At 38.6% G+C, this 21317-nt stretch overlaps 1 protein-coding gene across 2 annotated transcripts in view; it reads left to right on the top strand.

The window, feature by feature from the left end:
• The window catches only part of THSD7B (thrombospondin type 1 domain containing 7B), a 1176114-nt gene that overhangs the window by 688860 nt on the left and 465937 nt on the right, over positions 1-21317 (top strand). For both annotated transcript variants that reach the window (XM_082395801.1, XM_082395802.1), the window contains one exon: positions 453-650. In XM_082395801.1, coding sequence (XP_082251927.1) covers positions 453-650 — 198 coding nt within the window. The remainder of the gene's footprint in view (positions 1-452; positions 651-21317) is intronic.

Genomic DNA, 21317 nt, shown 5'->3' with positions numbered 1-21317 from the left:
GGCCTGAAACAATGACCTGGGATATGTCAAAGCATAGATGTAGTTCCGCTTAATACAGAGTAACAAGAATGTCAAAAACAACAACAAAAAGAAAATGGGGATTTATCTATGTTTAGGCTAGTTCTGTGAGTCTTCATTTATTTGTTCTGGTTTACTGATACCATTGGGCATATGCTATTTATTACTCCATTTGATTATGCCTGGCCCCTCTAACTCCTAAGTTGTAAACTCTTAGAAGACAGATTTTCTGTTCCAGTTCTTTTCCCTTTTGTCTTTCCTTTCCTCTTCTCATCTCCCCATTTCCCATAAAATAAAACACATAAAAATAATACATGCTTTAGAGTTAGCTGTAGGTACACAAATAAAAGTGTCATCAGTTTCCTAGCTGCTGCTTCTTTTCCTTTGCTGGATCAGGATGGAATCCCATGAACCTTTTATTCTTTCTCATTTAGGATTTAGAATGAGACAGCGCCACGTCCTCATGGAGTCCACAGGGCCTGCAGGGTACTGCCCTCACTTGGTTGAATCTGTTCCTTGTGAGGATCCAGTGTGTTATCAGTGGCTGACATCTGAAGGGATCTGTATCCCTGATCATGGCAAGTGTGGCCCTGGACATCGCATCCTGAAGGCTGTCTGCCAGAATGAGCAAGGTATGACTCAAAGAAACACGAGGATTGTTAAGTAATATCTGCCAGATAACACGTCACCACTCTCAGGCCATCTTCCCCAGGGAGAGAAACACAGTCTCTCCTGTTCTGGAATATTCATGTTTAAGTCAAGTGACCTACTGCTGCAAAGTAAGCTGCTTTGACTTAATACAGGGCCAAGTACTCCATGACAAAAGAACACTGTCTGATTATACCTAAATGTAATACAGTGAACCCAGAGCATTCTCTGGAGTTTTTAATTCATTAAGACAAACAGAATACAGAAATTGGCTGGAGAGTCTTCAGCTTATCAGTACAAAACAAGTTTGATTTGCCTTTATTGATGTTGATATGTAACATGCTTTTATATATTATTAACAAATACTGCCTTGTAAAGATTCCAGGGCTGCAGCTCCCTCCGAGTTAAAAAGAAAACAAAAAGTACTAAGCTTTATCTTTTCAATTATATAACATTAGATTAGAATCAGTTCTAGACATAATGCTTACACTTCTAAAGAACCATTTTAAAATATAAGTTGTCAAGATTTACAAAACTATTAAGAGTGGTGTCTTTCCTTCATCACCAAGCTTCTGGTGTGATGGTTGTGTGAAATGAAGGGTGATTTAGAAAATATGTAAGTCACATGGAGATGAGAAAAGTGACATTTAAATAGAGTTAAAAAAAATTCGGTCTTTTGGAAGAGTATCGAGTATGTCTATTAATCAGTTCTGCCATGAGAAGTCATGATTTATAACGCTCTTGGTGTGTGGAGTGAAATGTTTTGACTTATGGAGTAAAGAAATCTATAGAACAGAAGGAAATTTCAAAGTGGATTCAGAATGGATATTAGCATCCACACAGGGTTGACATTCAGCAATGCATTTCCTGTTCCCTTCCTTCCTCTCTCCCCTTCTCTCTCCCCTTCTCTCTCTCTCTCTCTCCCCACCCCATCTCTCTCATTCCCCAACCCCCCATCACTTCCTTCTTTCTTTCCTTCTTCCCTCTTCTTTTTATCCCTCCCTCTCTCCCTCCATCCATTGTTCCTTCATTTTTTTCAATCACTACCTTACTTAGACAAATATACATTTTATCAGGTGATGTAATTGATTACCTCATGAAGCCAGGTAGTTGTTTAATTAAGTAGGGCCACACCAGATTGTATTAGCTACAGTCCTTTTTGACTAAAATAGTTAACACAGTGGCTTCTAATATTACTGAATAATTTTTGAATTGTGGTGACATGTGTGAAATTTATTACCAGCAGCCCATAAGATCACTTTTTGAATTCAAGAAAAGTAGTACAGATGTTTAAAACCTGGGCTCTAGTGTCAGACAGGTTGGAATTTCCAGTCTGCTACTCTTCTGCTAGATAATCTCAGGAAAATTATTTAACTGTGGAGGCATCCTTTCCTTCAGCTATAAAGTGGGGATAATAAAACCTACCTCTCACTCTCAACTTGTGAGAATTAAATTACTTACATAAAAGTGATTAGTGAAGTGTCTAGCACATAACCATTCAAAATAAGCTATGAGCTTATTTAGTTGTAATGCACATTTATTACTGTTCTCTGTCCTGGGGGATTTGTGCAAAGAGCATTCTTTAAAAAAACGAAATAAATGAAATGAAAATAATAATGAAGATTAGAATAACCATATTAGTTCGTCTTCCCAACCTCCAGCTGTGGAAACAAAATCATTTGTTTGGTTGAGACCCAATGACAAATGACTGTAAGGCTTTGTCATCTCATAGCAGGAACTGGAGACTTTACAAGGCTGTCATACTATGGCCACAGGGCCAGGAACTTCTTTCACAATGTGTACTGTCCCTTCTACAGTCTTGCAGAGTGTGAGATTCTGATTTATAGTTAGAAATATAGATTTGGTCCGTGTTCTGGCACACAGCTTCTAAAACCACTGGAATTTCCTGAGGAGTAAGAACAGTGGGAGCAGGTTTCGTTAAAATGTTTGGTCTCTGGGCCTCTGTTCCTGAAATCACTTCCATAAAGGTGAAATTGGTGTCTTGTTATTCACATCAAGCCCCTTTCTACCACAACTGGGTTTATATGAATGAGATGACTTTTGGAAAGTACCTAAAGGTGGGGCTGGTTGCACAGGAATGAACTGTGAATAGAGGGCTGGAACTTTCAATCCTACCCCCTGATATCGGGGGAGGGGGAGGGACGGGAGGCCGAATCAACCATTAATGGCTAGTGAGTTAATCAATCATGCCTACGTAATGAAGCCTCCATAAAAACCCAAAGGACATTGCTCAGAGAGCGTCCAGGTTGGTGAATGCATGGAGATTTGGGAAGAGCAGCACAGGAGGCTCCTTGCCCTTTCCCATACCTTGCCCTGTGCATGTTTTCCATCGGATTGTTCCCGAGTTTTATCCTATTATAATAAACTGGTTATCTAGTAAGCAAAGTGGATTTCCTGAGTTCTGTGAGCCACTCTAGCAAATTAATGAAAGTCAAGAAGGGGGTCATGGGAACTTCTGATTTATAGCCAGTTGGTCAGAACTACAGGTGACAACTTGGACTTGTGACTGGCATCCTGAGTTGGAGGAGGTCATTGGAACCCCCAATTTGTAGCCAGTTGGTCAGAAGCACAGGTAACCAGGGCTGGAGATTGGTGTCTTAAGGGGAGGGCAGCCTTATGGGACTGAGCCCTTTACCTGTGGAATAGGATGCTATCTCCAGATAGATAGTGTCAGAATTGAGTTGAATAGTAGGATAATCAGCTGGTATTGGAGAATTCACTTAGTGTAGGGTGGGGAAATAACCCCCCCACACACACATACGCACACATTGTGATTAAACATAGAACACTTTTTTACAGAGCTGTCAACTCTACCATTTTATAGAAATTCTATAGTTTTATTGCTATTCATGTGAAATAACTAATTTTCAGCATTGACCTACCCTCTCAATTTTTATGGCATAAGTAGGAATTACTACTGGTTCAGATCAGTTTCATGAAGTCTTTGTGGGTTTGTGGATAACAGCCACAGCTGTGGTTACAAGAACATACTGGCCTCCTGATGCCTGAAGCAGTCTTTTGTCCAGTGAAAAATTGAAAATGTGATCTGGTTGCACTTTTTGAAGTTCAGCTTCTATGAGGCTGTGGATGATTGATGATCAAAGTTTGCCAGAAAATGCTCCCGTTTGACCCTCTACATATCATCATAGCATTTCCTTAGTTATAGGAATTGACAGAACTGTTGACACATTTAAATGCTTGGTGAGAAAAAAAGGACTGAGATCTATTTAATGAATCTCCTGTGATTTTTCCTTGTAACTTTTGATACTTTGCTTTTCATCACTCTGAGTTTATTAATTGTTTCATAGGCCTTTTATTTCAGAGTTTATTCATCCGTAAATGGATGAGACCAAAAGAAATAAATGTTTTTTGATTAAAAAATCAAACAAACTCATATTAGATCTAATTGGACTTGAGGCTTGCTATAATTTCCAAGGTTACTTGCTATGTCCTTTATTTAAAGGCTTGTCCATATTGACTCACTCCAGGTATCCCTTATGCCAAAAGGAACATTATCCTTGCAAAATGTCTACAACCCATTCAGATAGCGGAGCCAAGAGATTCTCGCATAGCTGTGATCAAGATTCTGTATGACTCTTTTTTTTTTTTTCCACACACACACACTGTATTTTATTTTTACAAGAGATAAATAGACTGACACCAAGCATTGTAAATGGATGACCACAACAAAAGCAACAATGATTGCAATTACCAAACACGAAACACACTCATACTATGGAGATTCTGTATGACTCTTTTTAAAAAAAAAAATTATTTATTTTCTTTATTTTTTTTGGCTGCGTCAGGTCTTAGTTGCAGCATGCGGGATCTTTCGTTGTGGCCCATAGGCTTCTCTCTAGTTGTGGCATGCAGGTTTTCTCTCTCTAGTTGTAACATGTGGGCTCCAAGGCACATGGGCTCTGTAGTTGTGGCACGTGGGCTCCAGAGCATGTGGGCTCTGTAGTTTGCAGCATGTGGGCTCTCTAGTTGAGGTGCGCAAGCTCAGTAGTTGTGGCATGAGGGCTTAGTTGCCCCACGGCATGTGAGATCTTGGTTCCTTGACCGGGGATCAAGCCTGCATGCCCTGAATTGCAAGGTGGATTCTTTTACCACTGGACCACCGGGGAAGTCTGAAGATTCTGTGGGACTCTTGACAGTGTCTTGTTGAGCATAACTCCTGCCACTGGAAAGATATGTTTCTCTTCCTCAGAAGCTCCTTTATACCACTAGCTTGGGAACTTAAAAATTACACAATCTATGCCACATTGAAGCTAGGAAGTAACTGGAAATAGCAGTTTTGATATACGTAAATCTTGTGGGTTAGTTTAAGAATGTGATCTACTTCGGACTACTTAAAATTCAAGTAGTCATCTATGAATTTCTACAGCTATCTCTGTAGATATATAGTACTTTGACCCATTCTCTATTTGATTTATTAGTGATACTCTTCAATCAGTCTCACTAAAGTTGCTATTTCTCACCCAGCCTGTGATTGTAGCAAATAATCTGTTAGTAATGTTTATTTTCATTAAGAAAATTGTATTATAGATTACATGAATGAGTATTCTGATTTGGAATCTGATTTCCAGTACTTCGATTGGTGAATTAGCTTTGATTCCTCTCTTCTGCACATCTAATCATTAGTATGGGTCAAAAGAAGTCTACTAAGCATAGAGTACATATAGGTTTTTCTTGTCTCATTGACAAGTAGGTTTCCTACATTTCAAAGGGGGCATTTGAGTTTCTATAGAATTTTTTTTTTTGAGGAAAAAAACTTTATTTTTAAATTTTTTTAAAACATCTTTATTAGAGTATAATTGCTTTACAATGCTATGTTAGTTTCTGCTTTATAACAAAGTCAATCAGCTATACATATACATATATCACCATATCTCCTCCCTCTAGCCTCTCCCTCCCACCCTCCCTATCCCACCCCTCTAGGTGGTCACAAATCACCAAGCTGATCTCCCCGTGCTATGTGACTGCTTCCCACTAGCCATCTATTTTACATTTGGTAGTGTATATTAGTCTATGCCACTCTCTCACTTTGTCCCAGCTTACCCTTCCCCCTCCCTGTGTCCTCAAGTCCATTCTGTACACCTGCGTCTTTATTCCTGTCCTGCCCCTAGGTTCTTCATAACCATTTTTTTTTTGATTCCATACATATGTGTTAGCATACGGTATTTGTTTTCCTCTTTCTGACTTACTTCGCTTTGTATGACAGACTCTAGGTCCATCCACCTCACTACAAATAACTCAATTTCATTTCTTTTTATGGCTGAGTAATATTCCATTGTATATATGTGCCACATCTTCTTTATCTATTCATCTGTTGATGGACACTTAGGTTGCTTCCATGTCCTGGCTATTGTAAATAGAGCTGCAGTGAACATTGTGGTACATGACTCTTTTTGAATTATGGTTTTCTCAGGGTATATGCCCAGTAGTGGGATTGCTGGGTCATATGGTAGTTCTATTTTTAATTTTTTAAGGAACCTCCCTACGGTTCTCCATAGTGACTGTATCAATTTACATTCCCACCAACAGTGCAAGAGTGTTCCCTTTTCTCCACACCCTCTCCAACTCTACAGAAGTTTAAAAATATTTTGTTCTAGTTCTGCAAAAACTGCCATTGGTAATTTGATAGAGATTGCATTGAATCTTTAGATTGCCTTGGGTGGTATGGTCATTTTAACAATATTGATTCTTCTAATCCTAGAGATTATCATAATAAGTGAAGTAAGTCAAACAGAGAAAGACAAATATCATATGATATCACTTATATGTGAAATCTAAAAAAAAATGATACAAAAGAACTTACTAATGAAACAGAAATAAACTCACAGACAGAGAAAACAAATTTATGGTTACTAAAGGGGAAAGGGGAGGGAGGGAGGGAGGGATAAATTAGGAGTTTGGGATTAACAGATAACACTACTATATATAAAATAGATAAACAACAAGGTCCTACTGTATAGCACATTCAGTTACATACATACATATATGTGTAACTGAATCACTTTGCTGTACACTGGAAACTAACACAACATATTAAATCAATTATACTTCAGTAAAAAGGGGGGCATTTGAAAGTAAATGGAGTGTGATCCAAACTGCATGCTGACATATTTTTCCCTTAGATTTTCAAGTTAATTCACTGTTTTCAACTTTGTTTCTCTGACATGTAAATGGTTCATTGTTGCTAGGTTTCACTGGCAATTGATGAAGGTTTAGCATCAGGTGACATCTTCCCAGAGCAGGTTGGGAAGATCCCCATAATGCCAGGGCAGTGGACAGCATTCCCAGTGGCTGGCAGGTGACCACTGTTTATCATTGTTCATGTCTCCAGGATGCAAAGTGGGTAGACACCGCAGAGTCATTGGATAAACACCAGACTGCCCACTGGTGTGGTCGGACCCTGAGTACATGCCACACATTTTGCTCCATAAGTTACCAAATAAGCTGTCTTTAAAAAGTGTCTGTATATTTCATCAAGCATCTTTATTCAGAGATAATGCAGTGTACATTCTGCACTTGTAGAAAGCTAATACCCATGCTGGAGAAGAGTCTAATACATCAGAAAGAACAAGGTTCACATGCTGACAGGTACAAGGAGTTAAGAGTTCTCTGGTACCTCTTCACCACTCCCTTGCACGCAAGGTTTATTATTTTCACAGTTCCACTGTGAAAATATTTCACAGTGCATTTAATATTATATTATTTTCACAGTTCCACTGTGAAAATATTTCACAGTGCATTTAATATTAATATTAAAAAACCAAATATTAAGGAAATATTTTCCTTAAGTGGTATATATATTTGCACCAAAAGCATGAGGAATGATTTTCCATCATTAAGGGGGACTTAGCTTTTCCTTTTAGAGGCATTTTTTTTTTGAGTTCTTGCTTTGTATCATTAACCTTGAGCAATCCAAAAATGTGATCTTTAACTTTAGCTAAAATGGCATTTGTTTGCAATCCTTAACACCATGAGTGCCTTTTCTGGGATGAATTTAATTGGTGGAAAGCATGCTAGAATAATCATTTACCTGAGCTGGATTAAAATGTTTAAACATGTTTTTAAGTCTGTGATTGGAGTTGGAAGTTTTGTTTTGTTTATTTTTATCTTTAAATCTCAAGAAATGTTCTTGGGCTGACCTGTGAGAATAAGGTCAGACTCCATTCATATGGGAAATTGTCGATTGGAATATTTAGTGATTCACCAGAACAATAAATAGAACCCCTGTTGTGTTTTCAACTCATTATTTTTTAAACCTTTTGATCATGTTGTATCTCATGTTGGTCAATGAGTACTGCTTTACTTCTCTGTATATATTTTTCTTTTTTTAACAAGACTTTCTAACTACTGTTTCAGCACAGTATTTATTTTCTTGTATTTTAGGAAGAACAAGGGATAGGTTATTCGTCAGGTATTTGATGTATTAACCATTCAAGTATATTCCTGCAATAAATCAACCTATTTAAGAGACACCACACAATGAGAGCCATGATAGAGAATACAGTGCCTCTAAATTAAATTTCAAATATGGGTCTTCTAAAAGTTTTGAACAATGGCAGCTTCGTTCAAATAAGTATACAGTTTATTAAGATGTGCATTTTGGAAGCAATAATAGTAACTGGGATTTTATTTTTTAAAAAGTAACTGTCATTTTCTTCTTAATCTCTTAATTTTTTGTTTCTATTTTTAGTTAAAAAAACACAACAAAACACTTAACCTTTGCATAAGGTTTGGGAATCTTTGCCCTATGCTGCCAGGTGTTCAGAGGAATTCAAAAGAGAGGAGAATGAACATGGACATGCATTTTATATTAGCAATGTAAATTCAGAGAAATGGCTTTTTAGAGTACTCAGACTTAGCAAGTACTACTGTGTCCTGCCCAGATCCTATTGGCAATTTACCATTTCTGTGCATGCCAGCCAGAAATTCAGCTGACACCACCTGCATCTCTTTGCCTAAGGAATTCCTCCAGTCACTGGTGCCTTCTTTGCCCATATATGCAGTCAGAAGTGCCAGGGAGTTAATAATGCCAGGGAGCAACCTTCATGCAATGATTGAGAGTTGATGTATAAATACGAACTCCCTTGCCCCTCACATGGAATAACTTTGAGGTATATATTCTATGCTGTGTCATAGAGTTCCCAGTGAGATGAAACGCCACTTACTGATGGTCTGATTTTTTAAATTATACACACTTTATCAGCCTCCTTCCCTTTCCTGTCTCATTCCCCTACTCTTGCACTGGTTCCCTGGCATCATTCCCCAATAAATACAATAAATACGTGCCCATAAATCTTTATCACAGAGTTTGGTTATGGTACATCTCAAACTAAGACAAGGATGCTTGGAAAGATACTTCGTGGATCCACTATTGTAGGAGATACAGGATTCAATTCAATCATACCATAGTGATGATGACATTTAAAAATCACCTTACAAGGAAGAGATGATACAGTCTCTCATGAGATTTCATTCAATATTTTGAGCAACTCTACTTATCAATTGTTGGGTAATATCTGAAGGGCTTCAATATACTGCTTCTTTCCTCCCTTTGAAAACATAAAAAAGCAAAAAACAAAACAAAACAAAAAAACACTGTTGAATCCTATTTCTTTCCCAGTTAGGCAATGCTAGTAACTTATAGCATCCTCCTGAGTCTTGTTTTCCAACAGTCGAGTCATTTTATGACTCTCAAGGGAGGACTAGGTTATTCATATTTTCATTTTGTGGTGATTCCAGAGGGTATTGGAACGTTTCTGAATAACAACGAGACAATCAGACTTTTTCGGACGTTGACAGACTTATTTGTGTTGAGGGGACATGTGGCTTTATCTCCTCTTTCCTAGATCAGTGGTTCTAAAATGATGGTGTGTATCAGAATCACTCAGAGAGGTTATAAAAGCACAAAAGTCTGCCACCCACCCCGCACTCCAGAGTTTCTGACTCAGTACATCTGAGATGGGGCTCAAGACCTGATATTTCTAACAAGTTCCCAAGGGATGCTGACGATGCTGGTCCAGGGACCATAGTTTGCGAAACACTGTTCCAGGCAGAAGGGGGCCTATGGGCAGCCTCATCACGTTAGTACATAACGGAGGTAGGCTAGAACAGTGAGAGGCATATCTTACACTTCATCATAATCAGCAGTGGTATTGATTCTCATCTGTCGTTTCTTCTTTCCTGCCGGGGAAATTATTCTTGAAATCCATGAGATAGATTACTGTCTTTCCAGAAGGAAGCAGTGAGTAAATATTCTTTTATTTCTTTATTGTTACCTAGATGGATTACTAGAAGATCAAATAGTGGAAAGCAATAGTGTACTCTTGCAGAAACAGAAGACAAATAATATGTGAGATGAGTTATTTAGGCTTAGAGGAGAGAATTTTCATTTTCAGCAAGCTATCTTTCTCCGACCACCAACTGATAGCAGTTTGGTGTCAGTGTCCTTACCGAAGGAAGTGTGGTGATGACAAATACGTTGTATTAAATTTTGAAATGAACCTGACATTGCAGTTGAAAGTGCCAGTAAGATCAGGCTGCTATTCACACTACAGGAATCAGACTGTAAAGGAGAGTAAATTTGAGAGTTCCTGTAGCCAAGTTCATCATTCCCTTTCATTTAGATGTCTTGCAGTGAAATTAAAGGTGAAACTTTAATAATGGTTGGCAATGAGGGGATCCAAAAGAGAAAAATAGACTCATTCTAATCAGACTTTTCCCTTCCATGTTTGACGGGAAGGTGGGGAGTAGATGTAAGCTGGTGAATCAATTTAAATGCTAACGAGAGAGGAACTGCAATGTAGTTTTAAATATGTTTACTGTATGTTGTATGTCGATAAACAGGTATTGTATTTTAAATTATATCCTCTTTCCACTCTGTTACCTACCTAGACATGGCAAGATAGCTTTTGTCTCTTTTCTCTTTTGCTGAGATGCCTAAAGAAATGACTGTATTCACATCACTACCCAGCAGTATTCCACAATCAGACTAAATATAGTCTGATTTCTCCAGATTTATAATACTTAGAAATAGCTTAGAGTAAATTGCTTCCTGAGTGTGCCTAAGTCTCTCATAGAAAGACTGTCTCCTTTTTCTGTCTCTTCTGAAATTCTCACTAGGCAGTCTACTTTCTGTTCCCATTCCTTATGATTCAAACAGCAAAATAAATCTTAAATTGTACTGATACTTCAAAATGTAGTTCACATGATTAAATGGTCATCCCGACCTTTCAGTGGGAATTAGTGTGAGATTGTCACCCTTCCCATTACTTTCAACTTTCTGGACATGCTCTGAGTTTCCCTATTCCATTGTGTATTCCACTAGTATTACTAACAGGGATTAGTTATAACATTAGTTACAGGGATATAATTTTGCTTTCTCATTCTGAAATGCATTTTAAAGTGGTGTATGGCTGTTTCAGATGGCCTTTGACTGGTTACTCCTGACATACCATCTCTCTACTTTCTCCTCTATGTAGACATAGGAAAAGTAAAGAACATGGATTAAAACACACTTCTAGTATGATGGAGTAATTTCCACTGATAAGATAGCCAATATGACTCAATTAGTAAATGCAATCAGAGGATAACCTGTGCTGTACCCATTTGAGTGTTTTCAGGAAAATATAATGAAGCAAAATTCTCCTGGATAGGCTAATCCACCCCACACAAAACCAATTAGAAGAACATTTTACTTAAGAACGCTTTGTATTTCTAAATTAAAATAATTTATACATATACTTTAACTGATTGATGATTCAAAATTAAGAATTCATAGTGTATAACCCTTTGTGCTGTGTTGTTCACTCCATACTTAGTGAGTTGTATGCACTTAGTGAGTTGTATGCTATGCCCAAAGAATTACATAATTTTCCGTGGAGAGATATCTAAGAAGTAGAAATAAAAAAATGTTTAGAGAAATCATACATTTTGTATCAAAGAAACATAAACTAAAGAAAAAAATAGTTTGAAAGTTAATTTAGGAATATCTTAAGACCATGATACTTCTCTTACTCCATTGGTAGATTTCAGTCAACAAGAAGCATCTAGGAAATCCATAGCTCACCGTAAGTGCTGCCTCTATCTGTAACCTCCATGGTAATTTGCCTCCACAGTCATGATCATGTTATTCCCCTGTCTGAGATGCTCATCCACTTCTTCTTCTTTTGGCTAATTCTTACTCATCCTTTAACAACTTCAATTGATGTCTTACAGGAAACCATCTCTCCACCCCCACTCCACCTCTTTAAGCTGGTCTAGAACCTCAAGTGAATATTATAGTTACCATCTACCTCAGATTCTTGTCACAGTCAATTATGATAATTCCATTTCCTTTATAGATGATTGGTTCAGAAATGTGTCAATTTAAATCTGTTTGGACCAATGAGATGTGAGAAGAGGGACATGACTAAGGCAAGGTATTTCACTTGCTGCCACGATCCATTGTATGGTCTGGCTTCAGGATGAAGGCACTGCTGCGTACAGTAGGTTAGAGATGTAAAGACACTCTGAGTCCTGGAAGACATTGTTGAGCTGCTGAATCAACAGTCTGAGCCCTGGCTGTAATGTTAGTCAATAGATTTCCTTATTATAAAGCCAGTTTCTATCAGAGTTTGTATCAGCTGTTGCAGAAATCATCCTACTTGATGGGGTGACTGTCTTCTGTGTTCTCGTTAACACTTTGTGATTCAGTTATCAATGTCTTTACTACATTATATTGAAATTATCTGCTCACTTATCTGTTTTTCCCATTTGATTCTTAACTTCTCAAGGGCAGAGACCTTGACTTGGTCCTTGTGTTATTCTTGGCATGATGCCAGAGTGTCTGGCATATTAGAATGTACTCAATAAATATTTATAGAACTTAGTTACTTCAGTTGATTTGCACAGCAGCCCAATTGGGAATTATAATTATTATTTCAATTTTATTGATAAGGATGTTTTAGCCCAGAGATGTTGATAGCCCAGTGTCACTCAACCAGTCAGTTCTAACACCAGAATTTTGAATTCCAGACCTAGGACTCCTAACCAGTAGTTGTTCTACCGTATCAGTGTCAGCAAATACATATCACATGTACCAACAACACTGATGTTGCCATGTCTCAGACCCACCCAATAATTTTCATTGGTTAAGATGTTATTTTTTGTTAAGTGAGGCTTGGGCTGAAATTCATTCTCAAGGCAGCAGTAGAGGCAACCACTGCCCGCTGACTGGTGTAGGTCCACAACATGAAACCCATTTCTATATGCACACTAAGCATATTGGCTCTCTCCCCTGGTGTGAGCTAACAGCAAGAGAGAGATCACTGGATGCAATGAAAACATAAAGCCGACACACATTTCCTGTTTTCATCTGGCACAAATTGTCTTGGAATTCGATATATAGGACTTAGTTATCTGGTTTTCCCTGGTAACTTTAGTTCTAATCCTGATTGTATTCAGACAGCTAAGCAGCGTAGAATTTATTCATCAGACTAGACTGAGAGTACAGAGAGAAACAGATTCTCTGAAAAAGGAGATATGCGAAACCATAAAGGAGAAAGTAGAAGACAGCTCTCTTCGGGGACAGCCAGCTTTTCACTGCTTCCTAGTAGAGGAATTACACAGAGAGGCAGTAACAGAACCACTAATAACATGGTGTCATGAAGTTTTAGGGAGTTTGGTAAAAAGTAAACAATTTCTACACACAAAAGTGGTTTTTCAGGTTACGTCAACATTTATTAAAATATACTTTAATCGTGATTCATTGAGAAGAGGATATAATTTCTCTATGACATATTGTTCCAAAAAGAAATAGGTAGAAATGAAAAGATGACAAATTTTGGCTAAACAGCTGAATACGTGTCCCACAGGTATCTAGCAATGGTGATTAGAATAACAGGTTCACTGTCACTGAAGACATTTACACAGAGGCTGGAGACCTCCTCTCAGGGTTACTGTGGTGAGAATCTCCACACTATTCTGCAAGAGAGGGTTGCTCTGTGGATCTTTCATTACTATCTTGGACAGGAGAGTTCTGCATTATTCTTAATTTTCCTGTACTTGAGGATAATTAGCATCTCTATTTCTCCCCATAAAATGCCAGTTGTATTCTCTAACCATTGTGTCAGCCCATATCAGGCCTCACATATTTCCAGTCACCCCCAGGAGAATTTCTCCTGATGGAAGACTACAGACAAGGAGATGCCCAGAGGCCTTCCAAAGTCACCAAGAAAAGGTTATGCTTGATTAAATAATGAATTTTAATTAATTCATCGATTATAAATACTTAACAAAAATTAAGACAAGGAATGTTGCAGTATGTTTTGAATGAATTGCAATTCAAAGCACCTGCTAAAATAAGATCATGCTGCAAGTTAAAATTTTAGATTTCAGGTAAATAGGAATTTCACTTATCTAGAAGGGCCAGTTTCCTGATATGTAAATAAGGTTCCTCATGTTATAGGATGTTCCAGGAGGGTGAGAGAATGATGTGAGGGGAAGTGTTCTTCCTGTTTAGAAGAATAGTAAGGCAAGTGGGAGTGTGTTTATTGAGAGAGGTAGAACCCTGAACTTCAGGAGCACAATCTCAGAATCATTTCCATCCAATACTTCTCACAAATGCAGCCGAGAGAAACAATATTAGTCCAGATATTCTGAAATCTTTCCCTGAATTAAGTCAGAGAAGAGGAGAGCTATGTGCCTGGAGCATATAATATTGATAACCTACAAATTGTTTTTACAGAATCGCTGACATCAGTTGCCCATAGTGTGTCAGGTTATAAGACTCTTTCCCACAAAACTCATTGTCATTTCCTCAAAAGCTATGAGAGTTAGGTCCTTTAAATTATATGTATCAGCGTCCTGTATGAGGATCCCTAGAAGAAGTGCTGGCTGGTCCTAGATACAGCATGCTTGCCATGTCCTGATCATACGGTTGGCTTTAGTTGAATGTACTCAGAAAACTGTACTGTTGACCCAACACCCATATTGCCTCCCTCCTGATTCACTTCATGTTTGCTCTCTTATTTTCTGCCTTTCTTCCCTGCCATTTGAATGTCGTCCTGTATCCTGGGTATCATCCTCATTTCCCCACTGGCTAGATATGTGACCTTGAGCAAGTTACCAATCTCCTTGGCATCTCCATTTTCTCATGTGCAGTAGAAATTAGAATGGGACGTACATCATAGGGTTGATGTAGTTATTGATTTGATCTATGTCAAGTTCCAAGACAGTTTCTGGCATGTGGTTACTGCTACAAAAATGTTAGCTATCTTTTTTATTACAATTATTATCTTGTATTTTGTGTAAGCAAACTGCCTTAAATACTTTATAGAATGAATTGGTAGCGTAAGGTAATGGAAATGATAATTGACTTGAGGCAAATGATTGCTCTCTGAGGCCTAGTATCCAGACTCATGGGAATAGGATGCTATTTTGTGAGATTTTTTATTTTATTTTTTGCTTGTTATTTTGAACAAATTTTAGACTTATGGAAAAATTGAGGCGTTGCAAAAACAGTACAAAGAGTTCCCTTATATCTGTCACCCACTTCCCCCATTGTTAACATCTCACATGACCATAGTTCTATTATTAAAAACCAATAATTAACTGGTACAATATAGCTGGTTTTGGGGACTAAATAAAATAATAAAAAGGCTTAATGGAGGATCTGGCAGCTATTTTGAGTTTTCTAGAAGTGGATCTTGTCTGCAAAAGTAGGGTGTCTGGTAATCTTCAATTTAGATGTTTGAAATTAAAAATGACGATATAAAAGATATAGAACTTTTAAACTGGAAGGTATATGCTTAGCTGAAGCTTCAGGCTTAGATCGTATTCTTGAAAAGAATTATTTTTGTTTTTTAAATTAATTAAAGAAAATGCCTTGGTAACAGCACAATTTACTATAAAATCCTGTCATATTCCTGTGGTAATAGGGAGGAAACTTAGTGGCCTCAAGCTCTGATAGTAAACTGAGCCAAGTGACGTGTGATCAGCCATAATTATACCCAGGTCAAAACAGGGGACCTAGGCATTGATGGATCTGGATCTTTACATGCAACAGGAAAGAGCATCTGTGGAAAATCAATATCTTTGTTGTTGAAAAATGACTCATTGTCATTTCTAACAGTTTACTTTGGGCTGATTTCATTTTTAGAGTTCAAATTTGTTTTTGGTATTCAATAAGGATGAAAAATGCATATGTTTTCCCGCAGTTTTGATTAAAGATAATGGCACCTTCCATTTATAGAGTACTTTGCACTTTACAAAACCCTTTCTTTCACTTACATTATTTCATTTCACCCTTCAGGACAGCCCTGTGTGGTAGTCAGGAATTAGTGGCTTACCCTCATTTTACAACAGAGGAGATTGAAGACAAGAGAGGTTAAGTAACTTGTCTGAGGTCACTAAGCATAACGCTTGTGCTGCCTTCTTACTCCTGAACTGGTATGTTTCCAAGGTCTGGCTACTGAATCCTGGGATTCTATACAGGAAAACAGTTGAGACAGCTATTACTAAATAATGAAATGTACATGAGACATTGACTAATATTTATATCCTTTATGTAATCTAGGGGAAATGTTTACAAATCCACATCTCTATATCCATCTATGTCTATATCACCTATATCTGTATCTATATCTATACTTAGCTACATCTAAAATCCTGATTCCCTAGACCATATTTTTGGGAAGAGGAGGAAAAAGAATTAGGGAGCCAGAGGTAAGGAAAAATAATAGTGTCCACTGTTCTAGAAATCTATTCATAAGGCATAGATGGGCCAAAACTAATTTGAAATATGGTTGGAGGTGATGATAGGTTTTTGGGGATATGAGGCTTCATTTCACTCACCCCAAGTGAAATTATTGGGAAGAGTTCTGTACTCTCTCTTTAATTATATATACTTATTTATAGTCACAGATGACCACCTTTTAGCTTTCTGTTTTATTTCATCATTTCCCCAATGACTAACGTACTACAACAAATAGTGTAGAATTACATTCTGGAGAACAAAAAGGACCTGCTTGATCAAATGTTAGAATATCCCCTCAAAGGAACCCCAGGAATGGCAAATGCCAACTCAGAAAAGAATAAACTCCCCATAATACAATCAACATATTAAAAATGAAACGAAACCAACGCTTGTTAAGGAAAAAAATCTGTGGGGACTTTCTAGCCACAGGGTTAGCCGTGAAGTTTTATCCCTGGTGCTTTATAAAAACTCTGCTCAGAAAAACCAAGTGGCTTAAGAGATAGGGAAGCCCAGCCGACACTCTCTTTATCCTATGCCGTAATCTGATTCTTTCACTAACGGATGACATTTGAAGGCATTTTTGTGTCTGTGAAAACGTAGTCCATTGCCTAATCTTTCATACTGAGTAGCTACTGCTCTTCCAAACTGCTTTGTGAAGAGAGAGGCAGGCATCGGGGAATGGCGGGTTGTCTTCTCAAGGGTTAGGATGGACGGTGGGTGTGTGAACCAACCAGAGTGTGGATGCATGTCAGGAAGGGATGAAGTGTCTATTGCTCAGGAGATCTGTGCACTGTACACAGTGACCCACCAAACAGACCGTGTGTGCCAGTTTTACACAAAGCTCAAGGAGAGCAGCACTACCTTTTTATGGTTTAGAGGGCAGGGAGTGTTTTGGAATCTAAATTACTTGATTTTGTCTGAAGTTCTGCTCTGAAAGGGTATCATGCAAACCATTATATATAGGACGGATAAACAACAAGGTCCTACTGTATAGCACAGGGAACTAGATTCATTATCCTGTAATAAACCATCATGGAAAATAATATGAAAAGGAGTATATATATATGAATCACTTTCCTGTACAGTAAAATCAACTATACATCAATAAAATAAATTTTTTAAAAATGAAAGGGTGTTAATAATCTTGAATAAATGTGACAGGCCAGTGCACAGCTTAGCAGGCATATTCCTCATCCCTCAGTTTTTGAGAGGCTAGAAGTCCAAGATTTGGAGATGTGTTTTGGGAGGCCTGAAATAAATGCCAGAGTAACAACCCGCACTGCTACCACCCCAGACCAAGCATGAGAATCCTGAGAGAGGGGTCTGAGCTGAGAAGTATATTATTATTTATTTTGCATGAAATAATATCTTGTGCTGATCAGAGTAGAATGTTCAACCGGCATTTCCTTTGATGTATGTTTCTCTATATGGTTCAATGTTTTTCAATTTAGGTAATTGATTTTAACTATATTTAATTTTCTTTCAATGGTACCCTCCATCCACACCCTTGCCTAACAGTGTATTTATTTAAGATCTAAGGGTTTTATGCCCAATTTAAAAAAGCAATTTGTTTGCTTTCCGTGGGAATCACCACAGGATAAAGATACCAGCTCCAGACACTGCAAAGTAGGTCTTATTGCTCATCCTGTAGCTTTAAAACTTAGTACAGTACCTGACACATGTTAGGCACTCAGGATTTGTTTGACGAGTTAAAGGAATGCTAGATTGGCACATAGAGATCATAAGATTTATGAACTGAAAGACTCTAAGACATTGAACTCAATCCTGCCATTATATTGAGATCCAAAAAAGCTTGATTTTTCAAAGAGGTGGTAGAGTTGATATTGGAATCCAGTCACCTAGCAGCCTGCCAAGTCCTCTTTCTCCCACTCCATTTATCAACAAATGGATATTCCATTTCTCAAAGCAGAGCTACTTTGATGTTCCTGATTTTATGAGTTGGGGCATCGTGGGTAGATATTATATCTGGAAATCTAACTTATCCCTTTCACAGAGTATTTTCCAAATTATGTACCATGGGACATTAGTTTCAGGGTTTTCCAATGAGAGAGCTGGAAAAATAAATTTTCTGATTAAATAAAAGTGGAAAATGCTGCACAGGTTATCTGTCTTATGGACACTCATAAGGCACGTTGCCATAGAAAGGGTTCCAAGAAGAACACCTTTGAAGAAACCTACTTAATTGTGTTTCCTTGGGAGTTTCCTAAAATTGTTGGAGCATTGAACACTTTATTTGTTATGTGCATACTGACACTTTGTAGAACAGTGTTCCCAGGGATGGCATATTGGGGACTGCTGGCATCTAACTTCCAGGGCTGACCAAGTTACCCAGTGCTCTGCAGTCCTTTGGAGCAGCCTGTTTTCTGTTCTGCTGTTTTTTGCAGTGTGATAATCTGAAGGCAGAACTGAACTGTTTTCCCTGAAAGATACTAGTCACACCCAAGCATTTGGGAGTAGGAAGGACAGAAGAAGGGTTTTGCATGGAGTGACCGTCCACCCTGATTTGCTCAGTAAACCCAGTTTATTCCATTGTCCTTCCATAATCACAAATCTCACCCATTTTCAGTCTTCTAAGTGTTCTGGTTTGGACACATAGTAATATTCCCAAGCTCAGCCCCACCACATTAGTCACCGTTTCTCTTCAACTCATTCTCTCCTTTGGCAGCCTGTTCCCATCTCATCTTCCTCTTTGACCTTCCTCCACAACATGTTCAGTTCTCACTGCTTCCCCTATTGCTACTGTATTATGCAGAGTCACCTGCTAGCTTTGTGAAATCTGGGGGCCAGCTCTCTTCACCAGAAGGGAGGTTCTCAAAATTCTTGACATGGAATCTGGTTTCTCCCTACCTAAGAATTTTCATGTTTGTTGCTAAGAACCTTTAAGGGAAATAATCAGAAAATTAAAACCAACAAGATGACTGTACATAAATGGGCCATGTAACATAGTCTCCAGCTGAGGTCCTGTGCTGTCCATACCCATCATGGTGTCCACTGTAGGCCCTGCCCTTTCTCATGGCGCCTGCAGGTTCAAGTCTGCTCCATCCACAGGAGCCTCCTGATTCTTCACTTAGGTCTTCTAGTCAATCAACTCCCTTTCTCTACTGGTCATGGTACCTTTCTCTGCATTGCAGGTAGAGCCTGCTCTGACTATGTTACCTTAATTGACTACTTCCTTATTTCTTCCCCTACTTCTCCTATTTCTGTGTAGTTATTACTACACAGCTTTACACTTAATTGCTCAACTGTACATTTTAATTTGAGCTTCTTTCCTATAATACATACTCCTCGAAAATAGAGACTGTCTTAATGATTCTAAATTGCTTGCCTTGCCTCGCATATGGTAAGGCTCAAATGAATCAGGGAGTTTCAACTATAGAAGGTGTTTTAGACATCATCTCATTCAGCTCTTAAACATTTCCAGCAACTTGCATGAGGACACCTATGTGTGGAAGGTCAATCCAGGTTGCCAGGAAAATTTGTTGCTTCATAAGAGGGGAGTAGCCCACAATTAAGACTGTGAAGGTCTGGATAGTTGAAGCCTTGTTCTGACTTTGACTGACTAGGGAATTTGCCCTTTTTTGTGTCTTCAGTATTTCCCGTCATCAATAGAATGGAGTGGTTTCATGAAATCTGCAGGCTCGAGGTGAGGGTTATGTGAGACAGTGTCCATGTCATATGTTATTCAGAATCTGGGACATATCAGGCATTTAATATATTACAGTTCATATCAATTGTTGTATTACCGGTTTCCAATTCTTCTGTGTTTAAATTGCTTAAAGAACTGGAGCAAGTTGCCTGAGTTGGGGCAGCATATGATGAGGCATCAACATCAGAACATCTGCTCCCAGCTGTCTCCAAGGAGGGTGAGGAGTGTGGGGTTGCCATGGTGACAAAGATTCTGCCAGACCCTCCTGCAGCAAGGGAGCTTGCTCTTTTTCTGAACCCATTGACTTTGATGACACTTGGCAAAAGTCTCCTTGGGTGTTTGTGGCCCCGATTTGATTTTTGTACTGCATGGCTTTTCTGGTTATCCTTTCCTGGGCTTTCATGAGTCAGAGTGACAACTTCAGCACTAAATACTGGACAAGGCTCTACAGGGCCAGTTAAAGCACGTGTGCATATCTACCACTTGAATTCATAGAGGAAAAGAGTTGCCGTTCGCAGTGTTAGGAAATCACATTTTTGAAAATGGTCGGCTTTTTTTCAGGGCTTTTAGGGGATTGCACCTTTTCCCTCCCATGGAGAGTCAATGGGCACATGCCCCATCTGCTGTCACTGGTCCTCTGGGAGACGGCTGCCCGCTGTTAGCTGGCAGCGAATTGCTATATATCTCCTCGGGGCAGACCGCTTATCGAGGTGCTAAGCCAGGGTTGAGAGCTGCTACATTTCACAGCCGCTCCGCTCCTGAGAGGGGATCATGCAAGCCAAGCTGCCCACTGCAGTGCGCTACTGACCTTACAAAAGGTCTTGGGGACCAGGAGGGGCTACTCTCTTAATGAGGGTTTGCTCAGCCTGCAGAGATGCTGGTGATAACCTTGACAGATGAAATCAGTCTTCTCGAGAATGGGAAGCAGGTTTAAAAGCACGTATTTTGCCAACCTAGTTCCCTTCGCTACTGGCTTGGCAAGTATTTATTCAATAAAAGCCATTGTCCATTAGCAGCAGGATTTATGATTTCCTCCTCAACTTCATCCTCTCCACATTAGTTTGTTATTACAAAATATCATTGTGGTTTTTTAGAGTCCAGATATGATTAATTTTCAAATATTTACATGAGTTCTCTCATTATCACTTGTTTTTTCATTGTTCCTTTGTTGCAGCCTCAAGGCTCAGCTGGGAACTAAGTCTGCGGCTTAGG

This window comes from Balaenoptera borealis (genome assembly GCF_965194805.1).
Source record: "Balaenoptera borealis genome assembly, chromosome: 6".
Lineage (NCBI taxonomy): Eukaryota > Metazoa > Chordata > Mammalia > Artiodactyla > Balaenopteridae > Balaenoptera > Balaenoptera borealis.
This window is presented reverse-complemented; position numbering and strand designations above follow the sequence as displayed.